The sequence below is a fragment of the Hylaeus volcanicus genome, chromosome 6, assembly GCF_026283585.1.
Source record: "Hylaeus volcanicus isolate JK05 chromosome 6, UHH_iyHylVolc1.0_haploid, whole genome shotgun sequence".
Lineage (NCBI taxonomy): Eukaryota > Metazoa > Arthropoda > Insecta > Hymenoptera > Colletidae > Hylaeus > Hylaeus volcanicus.
Genome location: NC_071981.1, coordinates 13,481,324 through 13,495,406, shown reverse-complemented (window position 1 = coordinate 13,495,406; position 14,083 = coordinate 13,481,324). Strand labels below are relative to the sequence as shown.

Below are 14,083 nucleotides of genomic sequence, written 5' to 3'. Positions count from 1 at the left end.
AACGCTTGTTACTAATTATTGATAGTTCCAGCGTAAAGCACGTGTTGCTGCGATTGGCTGCGATCTGCACATCTGCACCACCGAAGAGTTGGCAGCGCAATAATTTTATGCGCATCTCCCTTCGCGCACTTCATACGTTAAGACGTGGAGGGGAAGTTCCTCCGTTGGTGGCGGTTGTGTCTTTGTAGTAGTCCGGTCAGATTTTTTTCAATGGAGTGTATGTGTTTCTCAATACGACTATAAAATAGAATATGGCGAGCATTTGATGACTGGACGTATATGTACGATCTAGTGTTAACAGCCAGTTGTTTTTTGCTGACATAGCATCGAATATACAAACTGCTGAGATTATGCTTGTAATACGATCTTCACGATAAATCGTATCGAAACGTAAATCGACAAAAGTAGTAATCCTCATAAATGTTAACCTTCTTAACGAGAACAAAGTTAGATTCTACATTAAAGTAAATTTAAATTTTGCGCGAGGTCGGTAATGCCATTAAGTTTAGAATTGTGTTAAATATTCCTGAGAATGTGGGGATAAGCGGTGATATATTAGCAGAGTATCGTGGTTTCTAAGAAATGACATTCTGTTTCAAAATATTTTTGTTTAATATCTATTACCAAGGTCAGTGAATTGTCAATTAAAATTGTCATCATAAAACCCCTTGTATGGTAAGCTCAAGATTGCACATGTTTAAATATGTTAAAAGACCCAAAAACGGGACAATAGCAATTATTGTTTTTTAATGTTTCTTTCAGAGATAGAAATAGGGATGTTATGCTATTAAAAAGACATCGAAACACCATGTACAGTTTCGAAGGAGATTACAGACGTAAACCTCAACAAAATTTAGCTGGTGCCAGTAAAAGGAATGATCGAGCAGAGAAGTCAGTCCTCTTGCAGCATGCGCAATTGGAACGTTTAAAAAGAGAGCAACAACGTAGAAGGCACAATGCAGCATTAAAAATTCAGGCACTTGTGCGCAGCTTCATTGTCAGAAAGCATATGAGAATGGTGGTGAGGAAAGAATTCGACGAAGAACAACAAATAACTGGTCGTAGAAATGTGAATCTAGATGACTTAGTAATATATTTTCGAAAATTATTATTCTTTTACGATTATACTCTGGATACCGGTAGACTTGTTTGGACATTTCAACATTTTCTAAAGCACGAGCAAGAAATTAAACAAAAATGTGTAAACTGTCCTGAGTGGTTGTGGAGATTACGGTAAGTTTTAACAGAAAGAACATTGTATAATTTTTGTGTATTCTACTTTGTAATAATAATAAATATTTTTACAGATGGATGCTTCGTATGTGTATGCAACATAATTCAGAAGCCTTAATGGATGGAGCTTATTCGTTGGCCATACCATTAAGAGCTTTAGAAACGTTTACTAGTCGAGAAGATACGGGAAAGGTCTTAAGAGGGAGTAGTTATAAACATCTAGAAACCATCTTTATATATTTGATAAAGCACAAATACTTTGATCAATTAAGGAAATTGATAAACGAGAAAGTCCCGCCTTTGTTGGAACCTACTTCTATCCCAGCAACCCCTATCTCAAAATGTTTAGTGGATATGATAAAGCGACCACTGGACTTAATTTCCTTCCTAGACCAGAAAGATGATTTTTCTATGCTCGTTTTACAGGAACTTTGTAGAAGTATACTATCTCCAAGAATGTCCGATCCTATTCGGATGTTTATTATTCCATCATTGTCTGAATTCAAAGAATTTCCATACATTCAATTAATCGATTGCATCAACAGAATGGAAATAGAGCCTACAATAAGTTTGCTTTATTCCATTTTATCCTTAGAATCGAATCGATTCAGTAAGTGTATGAAAATCAAATCTGATATTAATTACGATAAATGAATGTAAAGTAATGTTTTGATTTTTTTGTTTCATATTACAGCAACGTGTAAATTTAAAGATGTTCTTATTAACTATTTACAAGTACTCGCATCCACGAGTTCGACGATAATCCCGTTGGTCGCAGAGGAAAGCACGGAGCAAGCAGATGATTCGGATACGGAATCGAATGTAAACATGATCGATAAAGAAGAAGCTGATGTTTTACATCAGTGCCTGGAAATGCTGAACGAACAGCAACGTGTTCAGAAAATACTTTTAGCGGTGGATCGTAGCAAAGATCCGGCCGTGTTGCAACCTTTGTGCCAACTTTGTCATCATTTGCTGATTACCAACAAATTAGCCATTCACAAGTATAAATTATTATACATGCTCGCATTCAAGCCAGTGTTTCTCAAGAATTTATGGACCGTTCTGTTGTCAGTTTGTCAAATGTCGTTATTCGGTGGAGCGACACCTCTACTGCAGATTATGTCGCAGGGACTCAGTCTTTCTAGCGAAGACACGAAAAAGATAGTTCCGCTGTTAGCCGTATTTTGTTCATTGTTCAGTTTGCTTATCGCAACGTTGCACGACACAGAATTCTTCATCGAAACGACTGAACAGCCGTTGGACACCAACGGTCAACAAGCAATGCCATTCACCATCTCGGAATTGGTATTGCTCTCTGGCCACTTGAAAGGGGTTTGCTTGGGCTTAGTTGAGCTTGCGTTTCCCGACAGCCGGCCTACCGTGCGAGACAATTACAAAACCGCTGTTCTTGGTCCGTCGGGCACTATTCAAAATCAACAAGACACCCAAATGTGGACGCATCTATTCAAAGTAACGGTTAGCTTGCTACGTCAGTTGCATACGCGAGACTTGAGACAGCAATTCTGTCCAGAGGGGCATTGGATCGCTTCGAATATTGCGATACCTATAGACAAACCTCAGAATTTCACGTTTCGCAGGCGTAGGCTCAGGGGTTATGTACCATTTCAAGGGCTTCGAGTGTTTACGCGAGAGGAGCTGGAGGAAGGACCACCTTTGTCCTCGAAGGAAGTTCGAACGTTAACGCTCCTTCGCGAGATACCGTTCGTTGTACCGTTTAGCGATCGAGTAGTGGTGTTTCAGTCGTTAATTTATCGCGACAAATCGGAACAACAAGGTGACGTGACAAACTTTATGCAAGGTCCGTCAATAAAGATATCGGTGAGAAGGAACTATTTGTACGAGGATGCGTTTCAAAAATTATCGCCTGAGAAAGAATCAGAATTGCGATTGAAAATGCGCGTGCAGCTCGTTAATTCGGCTGGACTGGAAGAAGCTGGTATAGACGGTGGCGGTCTATTTAGAGAATTTTTATCGGAACTGTTAAAAACGAGCTTCGATCCTAACAGAGGCTTTTTCAAGCTCACTAAGGATAACATGCTGTATCCGAATCCTACGGTACAATTGTTGGTTGATGATTTCCCAAAGCATTATTACTTTATCGGTAGAATTCTTGGGAAAGCTTTGTACGAGAATCTGTTGGTCGAGCTTCCGTTCGCGGAATTCTTTCTATCGAAAATCGTTGGTCGCCAATCGGACGTTGACGTTCATCATTTGGCCTCCTTGGATCCGATCATGTATAGGAATCTCTTGTATCTGAAGAGTTACAAAGGCGATGTCGCCGATCTTGGCTTGGACTTCACTATACTGTCAGACGAGTTAGGCGAACGACGAGTCGACGAATTGAAACCAAGCGGTGCCAATATTCCTGTCACGAATCACAACCGTATCGAGTATATCCACTTGATGGCAGACTATAAACTGAACAAGCAGATCAGGGCACAGTGTTATGCGTTCAAGCAAGGTATTGGTAACGTGGTACCCTTGGACTGGCTTCAAATGTTCAGCAACAAAGAGCTGCAAGTATTGATATCGGGTGCACAAATTCCCGTTGACGTAAACGACTTGAAATTGCATACAAACTACACGGGAGGCTATGCACCCAATCATCCGACGATAACTGCTTTCTGGAAAGTCGTTAACGAATTTAGCGATCAGCAAAAACGACAGTTGCTGAAGTTCGTTACCAGTTGCAGTCGGCCACCACTACTTGGATTCAAGGTGTGTACGAATACATTATTTCAAGATAAATCATTATTCGTTATTAACACTTTACCGAACGGTAGCTTATTAGTCATCTATTTGGCTAAAACAAGCAATATTATATGAATTATGAGATACTATATAAGTATTAGGTTGTCCCGAAAGTTTCTTTCGCGAGTTGCACTCAATTATTTTATGTGGTCGTGTTTATATAAATAGACAATCTAATTTCATAGATATTCATGTTGTAACAGTAATGGAGCAAAATGAATCGTGCACAATTCAGTAATGTAACATAAAGCATAAACTATTGTGCATGTATTACTTATTAATAAAGCGAAAGAAACTTTTGGAACAACCTAATATTAATCAGAAAACATTTCTAGTAGACAAAATAAATATTGTATAATTTGATCAAAAGAAGACAAATTGTTGAATTGTACTATATATCCAATCATCGCTACGAGTCGCTAAAGTGTTAAAATAATTATATGTTCAACTCTGCTATTTACGATTAATAATGATTTCAATTTTTCAGGAACTCGATCCACCCTTCTGTATCCAACAAGCTGGCAGTGTAGATCACTTGCCAACCTCCAGTACCTGTATGAATCTGTTAAAACTCCCAGAGTTCCCGGACGAGAAAACTCTACGCGAGAAACTTTTATACGCGATACAAGCTGGTGCAGGCTTCGAACTGAGTTAAACCCGATTTCTATTGACTGTTGAGTGAATCCTTTTAGTTAAATCGGTGATACCTGACTGTATATAACATTATAAGCGTAATCAAGGTTAAGTGCGTGTTTGAGAACAAGAGATGCGGATGTAAAAGCTGTCATATTTTATTAATCGATAAGCGATAACGATTAGATGTTTACTACATGCTACACGTGTACTATGTTCATTTAGTAAGGAAGATAAATCGGTTTTCTGTTTGAAACAATACTTCGCCCGTCGATAGATCGATGTTGGGATTTGTAACGGGGCAGAACAATTTTTGCGAGATCTCCATCGAGCGGGGCAATAAACGTGTAATATTGTCAGGAGGGGCCAATTAATTAGGTAGCGTCTGAGAGGACTGCTACCGTTACAGAGAACAAATGTATTTGTAACAATACGTTCGTTTATCTTGTTCAGTATATATATTATATATACATGGACTTATACACGTCATACTATATACATGTATACACAAAATCATATTTTTTTTCGTTGTAACACTTTTCTGCCCTTGGTCTGTAACTGTAAATTGTGTATATTTTTATGTTTTGTATTCGTCACAAGTATCGACACTACTGTCTACTTTGAATGTACATGAAAGGATAGGATTTATGTATTTATGAATTCGTTGAAACAGTGTGTAAATAAAAAAAAACGAAATCCTCGAGTGTTACACACGTCTATTACAAAATACATGATTTGAATGTTACGATACATGTTTCATGCTTTTATTATGAAATTTGTAAACTAATAAGAATCGCAGAATATGTAAAAGAAAAAGAAAACGACTAGAGTTCTTGGTATAAATGATTAAATTTCAAATATATTGTCACACGCTGTTCCGTTCACCGGGCCATGTTTTCATATGGCGCTCATCCCTAGATATATGTATATCTCTATGAAAATGGCACACACATTTATGTAGTGCTAAAGCTTATGTCATTTGTGTAACATGGCGTCCAACGAGAATAGCAATTTTCACAAAGTTTTGGAGTTTAAAATTTACAAGTACTCCAGCTTCTGCTCGTCTTACGTGCCAGAGTAAGTATCTTCCTATAATCGAGTAATCTACATACAATAACTTCGTAATTGCAGGCTGGAAAATGATTGTTAACCGATGATGATTCTCTAACCTAAAGTAACGGTTATGATGAAAAGCAAAACACGTTATATATACGTGAATTTATCAAATAAATAACAACCTCGATCACTCCAGATTACATCTGAAACGTTATGTTAACGTTTTCCTCTCTTTCTTTTAGAAATATCCTCGTAGATGACCCATTGGATCAAACGTCACGTTGGTCTTCCGATATTGAGAATCATCCACAGGTAAACATTGTTAAAAACTAATGTGATATAAGTCTACAAAATTCAAATAAACCTTTAAAGAGTTGATAAAATGCCAGAGACACGAATATTTATTTAATTCAACGAATAAATTTAATGTTAATGGTGTGGATGTAATGTACAAAAGCATATTTTCGTATGATTGATATTCTGGTTTTTCAGTTTCTCATATTAAAATTGCAAAGTCTCTCGATCGTGAAAACAATTACATTTGGTAAATATATGAAACCACATGTGTGCAACATAAAAAAGTTTAAAGTGTACGGTGGCCTAGAACCAGAAAATATGATGGAGCTCTTAGAAAGGTAGGTTCAAGTCTCATGATTGAAGCAATGATTGTATATATACATATATATATGTATATATATATATATATATAATTAACAAGTAATTATATATTTTTAGTGGACTAAAAAATGATCATCCACCAGAAACGTTTGAGTTGAAACACACACTAGGAAATGAAGAGAATTACTTTCCAATTAGATACATTAAGATTCTTCCATTACAATCTTGGGGTCCTAGTTTTAATTTTTCTATTTGGCATGTACGATTAAATGGTATAGACGATCCTAAAATTATCAGGCCTTTCATCAAATGTTTCAATGTGGTAAATTAAAATAATATATTTATTATATTGTTAAATTCATGCAATATGCTTTTACTTTTTGTAAACACAGCTGATGTTATGTTTCAGTATCGCCAAAACGAAGTAATAAGACTGTGTATGAAACACTTCAGAAGACTTGAGCAACCAGAAATTGTAGAAACTCTGCAAAGAGTTACTGGGGTTCCATTAGAAGATCCTAGAATGACAGGGTTGTATGATTTATTAGTTACAAAGGGTGATCATCTTCAAGCTGAACATTTTATAAGCAATGCTGTTATGAGTGAGTTTCCATTTTGTCACATTGTAAAATATATCGACGTAATCGTAGAATCTAATACTATGTACGTTGCAGTGGGTCTTTTGAACGACTATATCAACGCTCAGACTTACAGAGCGGTTTGGACTAAATTATCAACAGTTGAGCCAAAGCCTGGAATGAGAGGAGGTCATCAAATGGTGCTCGACCCATCCGCAGAACTTGTTTATCTGTTCGGTGGATGGGATGGGAACCAAGACCTCTCAGATTTGTGGGCATACAATATAGCTACAAATAAGTGGACCATTATATGCAAAGATACCGAAACTGTGGTAAGTAATCGCAAGAGAATCGACGACGTTAGATATAGAATTTAAATACCTAATTGTAGGGTGGTCCAAGCGCAAGATCTTGTCATAAAATGTGCATTGATCCAGAACGTAGACAACTTTTTACCCTTGGCAGATACTTAGATGCACAATATAGAACACCAGAAAACTTGAAGAGTGATTTTTTCGTTTATGACATTGAATCGAACAATTGGACATTAATATCAGAGGACACGGGTGCAGTAGGAGGACCACAGTTAATTTTTGATCATCAGATGTCTATGGATATTGAAAAGCGAACCATTTATATTTTCGGTGGTCGAAGACTTGTTTCCCCGACAAAGTAAGTTCAACGACGTGGTAATCGTAGCAATTAGTATATTAAAACGTTCGTCTAATCCACAGTTCTGATGTTCATGGGCTGGTACCAGGCATGGCCGAACTAATTTTTTCTGGACTGTATTCCTATCATGTACCAACTGGCACATGGAATAGGCTTGCCTGCGATATTGCTAAGCCATGTCTTCCTGACATACCAACAATCAAATCGAGAGCTGGACATTCTATGCTGTTCCATCCGGTATATATTTGAAACATTATTTAGATCAGTGTTTTTCAACCTTCACCTTCCTGCGAACCTAGCAATGTTTATAAGCACAATGAAAGCAGAATAACGAGTATCTTATAAGTACAAAGGAATGTCGATGAAACTATGTAGCTCCAGAGGTCTATGAATCACAGTTTGAGAAACACTGATTTAGATAATACATTTTAAGTAGAACATAATTTTAATGTTACGCCCTTTCGCAGGGATCAAGGAAACTATATATTTTCGCGGGTCAGAGGGGCAAAGAGTATCTTAGCGACTTTTTCACATACGAAATTGATACAAATCACATTGAGCACATTAGCTTTGATGATTTTAGTACGAATCACGTTCCCGCGGTTGGTTATACGCAAAGAGCGACGATCGATCCCGAGTTGGGAGAAATTTACATTTTATCGGTTTGTATTGTGAAATCCACATTACTGAAAAATAATAACGATTCAAGTAGTAGTCGTTATCATTACTATTAAGCACGGGCATTGAGTGAAGCGATATCTGAATTGCTCTTAATTACTTTTTGCTCAGGGTTTAAGTAAAGACAAAGATAAACGAGACGACAATGTACAGCATTCTTTTTGGATTTACAATATTAAGAATAATAAGTGGTCTTGCATTTATCGAAACGAGAACGTTGGAGAGAAATACTGGAACAAAATGCAAGATTACGAGCCATGTCCACGATTCGCTCATCAATTAGTCTACGATCACGCGAAAAAGGTTCGTTGCATTATCGCTTGCGAGGCGAGCTCTCCTATCGCGAGTTTGTAATAGTGCTTTATTATTTATTCGTTAGGTTCATTACTTATTTGGTGGAAATCCTGGAAGGTCACGACTTCGAAACTTGCGACTCGATGATTTCTGGCAACTGAAACTATGCAGGCTCTCTCACGAACAAATTCTAAAGAGATGCAAACTTCTCATTAGGAAGTACAAGTTCGAAGAGCTAGCTTTGAACAACAGCGTCGAAGCACTCGAATACCTACAGACGAAAGTGTCGGAGATTATCGATCATAACGATGTGGAACAGACAAAAGAGGTATTGACATCTTTTATCAGTAACGGGTGAATACAATTTTATTGATTTTGCATTTTGAACTTTATGCATTTCTTCGTTACAGTTTCAATTGTTAACGTCTATTCTATTCAGAGAACAAAACTCCTTAATAGGAGAAGCTACAAATTCGAACAGTTCGGGCAGCATGATAGAAAATTTAGTTAACACGGGTACGTCGTTGTACTGTCCAACCACGCGCGATATTCACACATTAAGAACTGAATTGTACGATAAGCTGACAGAATTCTTTCCGGAGTCGTTGACGCAACCGCGCGCTAATTTGATCGATCTTTTACCGTTATGATCAAACAGTAATTAAAAATCCACTAGAGTAATACCTGAGAAAATATAAAGCAAAGAGATTCCTTTTTGTTTTTTCTTGTAAAGATATTTACTATGATATTGAAACGTGATTTTATCTTTAAAAGGGAAACGTTATTTTTATATAGTGTACTTGTTTGTATCGTTTTAAAAAAGTAAGAAGATTTACACACGCAAACGTATACATATATAAATATAAATATATACATATATTAAATTTGATTTCATTCGCATGAAGATAGCTTACAAAAGAAGATGATACTAATATATATTATATACTTCATTGTGATACTTTTAAGTAACGAGTTAATAGTTAAATATGTAAATTTACGTCTTTTATATTGAGTTTTCGTTTACATTTGATTGTTCTAACAGCTCTCTTACCGTACGTAGATTCGTCACGTCAATTCCTAATTTTTATTTCATAGAACGTGATCAACAAGAATTATGTTTTACGCATATTATGTGCTGTTATATCTCTACAATTGATTTTATTTGTCATCAACGATAGTATCATTTTCATTATTTCTGTGAATAATATCGCATACTCTTGTCGAAAAATACAAATATAAATTGTTGTTACTGCTCTTGAATGAAAGAAACGAAAGAACAATTACAGAGAGACTATTTTTTAAAAGCTCTTCGTTTGATGCTGTATATATTCGAAGGAAGGCTCCATAGACTTTCATGAAACGAAAACTCGTCAAATGTAGAAGTAAGAATGAGAAAGGACAAATGCAACAGATACGGGATGTATTAGAAATCGTATATTCTTCTATTTTGCTGGCTTCGCTCACTATTTAAAATATTTTATACACTTTACATCATACCGAGTAGTTAGAATATTAACCATTCGTATTCAAGTTGTAAGTCTATCATAAATGCCTCGTGAGAAATGTTAGAAATTTAGCAAAAGAAATCCTACAATCGTATACTTCCATGACAATGATGTGAAATTATTTTCGATCTTTCACCCTCCAACTCGCTGCGTACCCTATGTACAATGTTTCCTTTAACGATCCTGGAAAGAATTGTTCGCTTATCAAAATATTTCTTCTTTCGAAACGAACAGTCTTCTCGTCGAACTTTTTCTCGTATATTAAAAAGAAGTTTACGTTAAAGAAAGCATTGAACGCATAAATATGTACACAATTATATATAGTTTTCATTGTGATATAGTTTCAATGTTACACTAACTATGCATCACTATTTGATCATTCATTGTCATGGAAGAAATAGATAATAGTAATAATTTTTCGCTTATACGATAGGGATTTGTACAAAGAGCGACTCGTTCCGCAAGCTTGTTTTTACCATCTTGTATATATTCTATGTAGGGACTGATAGTTAAAGCCATCATTATTGTTAACTCCTTTATACCGTAAGCGTTATTAACAACTTGAATATAGATGTCGCTTTATCGATAGATCTGTTGTAAGCAGTTACTTCTAGTTCCATTGGCGGAAACACGAAAGCAGTGAGAGAATGTAATTATTATCGCGAAGTTTATCGAGAGAGACCGTACGAGATGTATGGAAGCAAGTGCTTTGAGTGTGTCTTTGTATATAACTATTTACGTGCAGAAAGAACGAAACGATTGTACAATTCGGTCAATAGGATAAGATAGCGAAACTTTGTAAAGAAAAATATGAAATGCAAACTAAGTAGGGCGTTAGGAGGAAAAGAAACGCGAAGAATGCGTTGTTTCGACGCTATATTGATCTTTCTCAGATTTTCCAACGAGAATGGCACCGAACATTTTTTTGCGGTGGAGGGGGGTAAGAAAGGCTGTTATACTTATTGTTTGTTAATCGAATAGTTAAGCGCCGTTTAGGGAGTACGAGGTGCCACGAAAAAAGAGTTGTAAAACACTATTGTTGTCAAGTTAAGAAGAAATTCTATATGTGTACTTGGAATATAGGCACTTGGGTTACGTCGAATTACAACTTGGGGATGCTAGTGTTTCACCAGACTCTTTTTGTGGTCCATTGTAGATAATGCGAGCGTCTTCGATATTTATCAACCGCGTTTCGAAAACTGTTTCATACACGAGAAGAGAGAAAGTTGCAAATAAGTGACGTCACGTTGCGTACATGTACAGCCAGAGAGAAACACTACTTCCACGATATTATATGTATATAAATATCAAAATACTAAATATCAGAATTATCTCAGGATCTTATCTCAACATTTTATCACGAAAATCTGCGAGAATGTTCGATAGAGTTGTAAAGACGTGATGTTCGGAGTTCTAGTCAACTAAACGTGCGATTATGAGAGACCACGCCATCGAGCTTCGGTCGATGAGACGGCGAATGCGCGATTGATAACGATTTGAAATTATGATGTACTGTATACTTCCATTCTATTTGTACGATCCCTTCGCTTCTAACAAACTGTTCTTTTAATTGCTTGTATAGAATTAAGTTGCACCAATACGTTTAAAAAACGAGAAAAAATATGTTACGTGAATGTAGATCCAAAAGTGCTCGATACAAATGCTCCACCAAGAAAAGTATTAAACACGAGGAATGCAATAGTCTTACAAGAAATCAATCATGACTGTCTACGTAATAATTGGAATAATATCTTGCTTGGAAATAATTAAAATCATCTTATTCTTAGGATATGCTTTATATATTTACATTTAACTTTTACAGCTGTAACTTCAGTTCCCTTTTGCAAAAAATACGTCTGCAATAATAATAAAATTATTTATTATTATTGTAAAAATTGTATTACCAAAGATGATTTAAAGTTCAGTTAAGAACATTATATATAAATATGAAAAGCTTGTTCTAAGATTGAAATGAGTTTTAATAACATGATTATCTACTTTGTTTATTAATGAACTTTCAAGTGCGACTATGATTGAATGGAAACTGTCCCTAGTAAATAAATAGGGAATTGTTAGAAACTAGTATACCAAATAACAAACAATACTCAACAAGAATACTTTCAATCTTTCATCTGAAATTGAGTTATAATATTTCTAATTTCAAATTTTATCCCTTTCTCCTTGCAAGTATCCAAAACGTAAATGATGGAACAGTTTTGATTGGTTTTATTATTTAACACCACGAATTATTTATAATCAAGTAAAAATATTGTTCCAATTTTTTGTTATATTAGATATTCTTTCGACTTTTACCCGTTGAACGTATTGGCGCAGTCTGATAGTCTACCTTCGCATCATCAATTGTTTTCCAAGCAACCATCATCTTTTTTTTTTTGTTCATCAATTGTATCATTGTAACATTTGAACGTAATTACGTTAATCTTTTATGTTCAAATATAATCGTTTCGTTAACGTTGATCGAATGCATTTACTTTAACTCTCATCATTTTGACTATGGTTATACTGCTAGATTCAACACGTGTGTGTGCCATATATACGGAGTGAAACGTAATTTACAGTAAAACCGAGAAGGACGCGATTATTTCCATGCACCACTACCTACTAGTTTTGCACTGTGACTCGCGTTTCATCTGTCTGGAATAAAAAAAGATGGACTTTCCGCAACAATAATCCGCGCGCAATAGTTTAGCCCACGATTGTAACTTTTGATATTTCTAATCTATTTTCTTAATGCTATTTTGATCGTGTTTATTGCAATATGTATCGTTTAAAATAAATGTCTCACACCATGACGATTCACGATGGACGTGCCCTCAATTATTCTTTTATTTATCCTTTACATCCAAAAAAAAAAGGAGATGAACTTTCAAAAGTCCTTCAGCCATTTTTCCTAAGTAAATTAGTGGCGCCATTACTGACTATTATTACATAGCATAATAACACAGTAATATCGTCAGAAAGGTTTGGTTTTTGTGCTACACCTTTTCTACGACTACGTGCATTTAATCAAGTTTATGCAGTATTATTACTATTCAGCTCTGTTCGATTTTTTTGGAGATAAAATAAAAAATTTTAGTTATGCCATTACTATTTTCGCCATTGGATGGACTGCGCATGTCTAAACAATCTAATCGTCTGATACTTCATAGCTTCATGCTGTTCAAAATTTTGAGAGATCATCCGAGGTGTATAATAGTATTCGTTTAAAAGAATTTATTAAAAATGGTGGACGCAAAAGGAGATGCATCATCCGAGATGACTGCAATTAAAGAATTTCCCGATCATGCATTTAGATTAGAAAAGGTACACAAGTGCCTGGATCTTTATTCAAAAGTAGAATTCCTCTTAACCTCTTCAGGAATACTCCTTTAAGATACTTTGAAGGCTGCAACATCGACATAACCACTAAAATTATGAATATACATTCAGAATTAAATTATACAAAACTATATACTTGCATAGACCGTTAATATTTTGAGGTTGAATTTTTATTTATTCCGAACAAAATACTTCGTTCCTGGAGAGGTTAAATGACTCCTTATTTGTCTGAATTTTCCTGCTAACTTTTTCAAGTTCGACGTGGAAGAAGTGCATCAAGTGCTGGAATCAGCGATCACGAGATCGAAGATCCACCATGAAAGAAATCCAAGCGACTGTCAAACAGTACACAAGTGTGTATTGGAGAAGCCTCAAGGTTTTTACTTCGCGAAAATGAGAGACTTTGCAGACAAATTGCCCGCGCACACTTTACTTCCCGTACGCGTATTCAAATATTACCCAGTGATGTATCAAGGCGGTTCCCTTTTAGAAGCAGACTAACTTCCTTCGAGACTGGGTTTACGGAGTAAACTACTGACTTTTATTCGTACAAAAAGACAAGCATATATTCGAATTCGTTTTCTTCTAAGCCTCCTAATTAATCTTAGTAAATCGACTATTATAAGCATTAGTAATAGAAATCAATAATAGAAATTTGATGAAAAATCTCCGTAAATCTAGTGTTAACTAAATTCTAAATCA

The 14,083-nt window shown here is 35.7% G+C and overlaps 3 protein-coding genes across 3 annotated transcripts in view; 2 read left to right on the top strand and 1 right to left on the bottom strand.

Annotated features, from left to right (window-relative positions):
• LOC128878298 (FERM, ARHGEF and pleckstrin domain-containing protein 2) overlaps positions 1-14,083 on the bottom strand; it is a 96,186-nt gene that overhangs the window by 79,935 nt on the left and 2,168 nt on the right. The window lies entirely within an intron of this gene.
• Positions 147-5,350, top strand: LOC128878297 (ubiquitin-protein ligase E3C). The gene is made up of 5 exons (XM_054126391.1): positions 147-675; positions 763-1,233; positions 1,308-1,843; positions 1,928-3,975; positions 4,496-5,350. The coding sequence occupies exons 2-5, from the start codon at positions 782-784 to the stop codon at positions 4,661-4,663; spliced, it is 3,204 nt and encodes a 1,067-aa protein (XP_053982366.1). The 5' UTR covers positions 147-675; positions 763-781; the 3' UTR covers positions 4,664-5,350.
• Positions 5,499-12,520, top strand: LOC128878300 (muskelin). Its single transcript, XM_054126397.1, has 12 exons — positions 5,499-5,718; positions 5,940-6,009; positions 6,190-6,332; positions 6,433-6,637; positions 6,725-6,917; positions 6,990-7,225; positions 7,285-7,565; positions 7,628-7,802; positions 8,033-8,227; positions 8,355-8,546; positions 8,623-8,865; positions 8,948-12,520. Exons 1-12 carry the CDS (start codon positions 5,630-5,632, stop codon positions 9,185-9,187), a joined length of 2,262 nt encoding a protein of 753 aa, XP_053982372.1. The 5' UTR covers positions 5,499-5,629; the 3' UTR covers positions 9,188-12,520.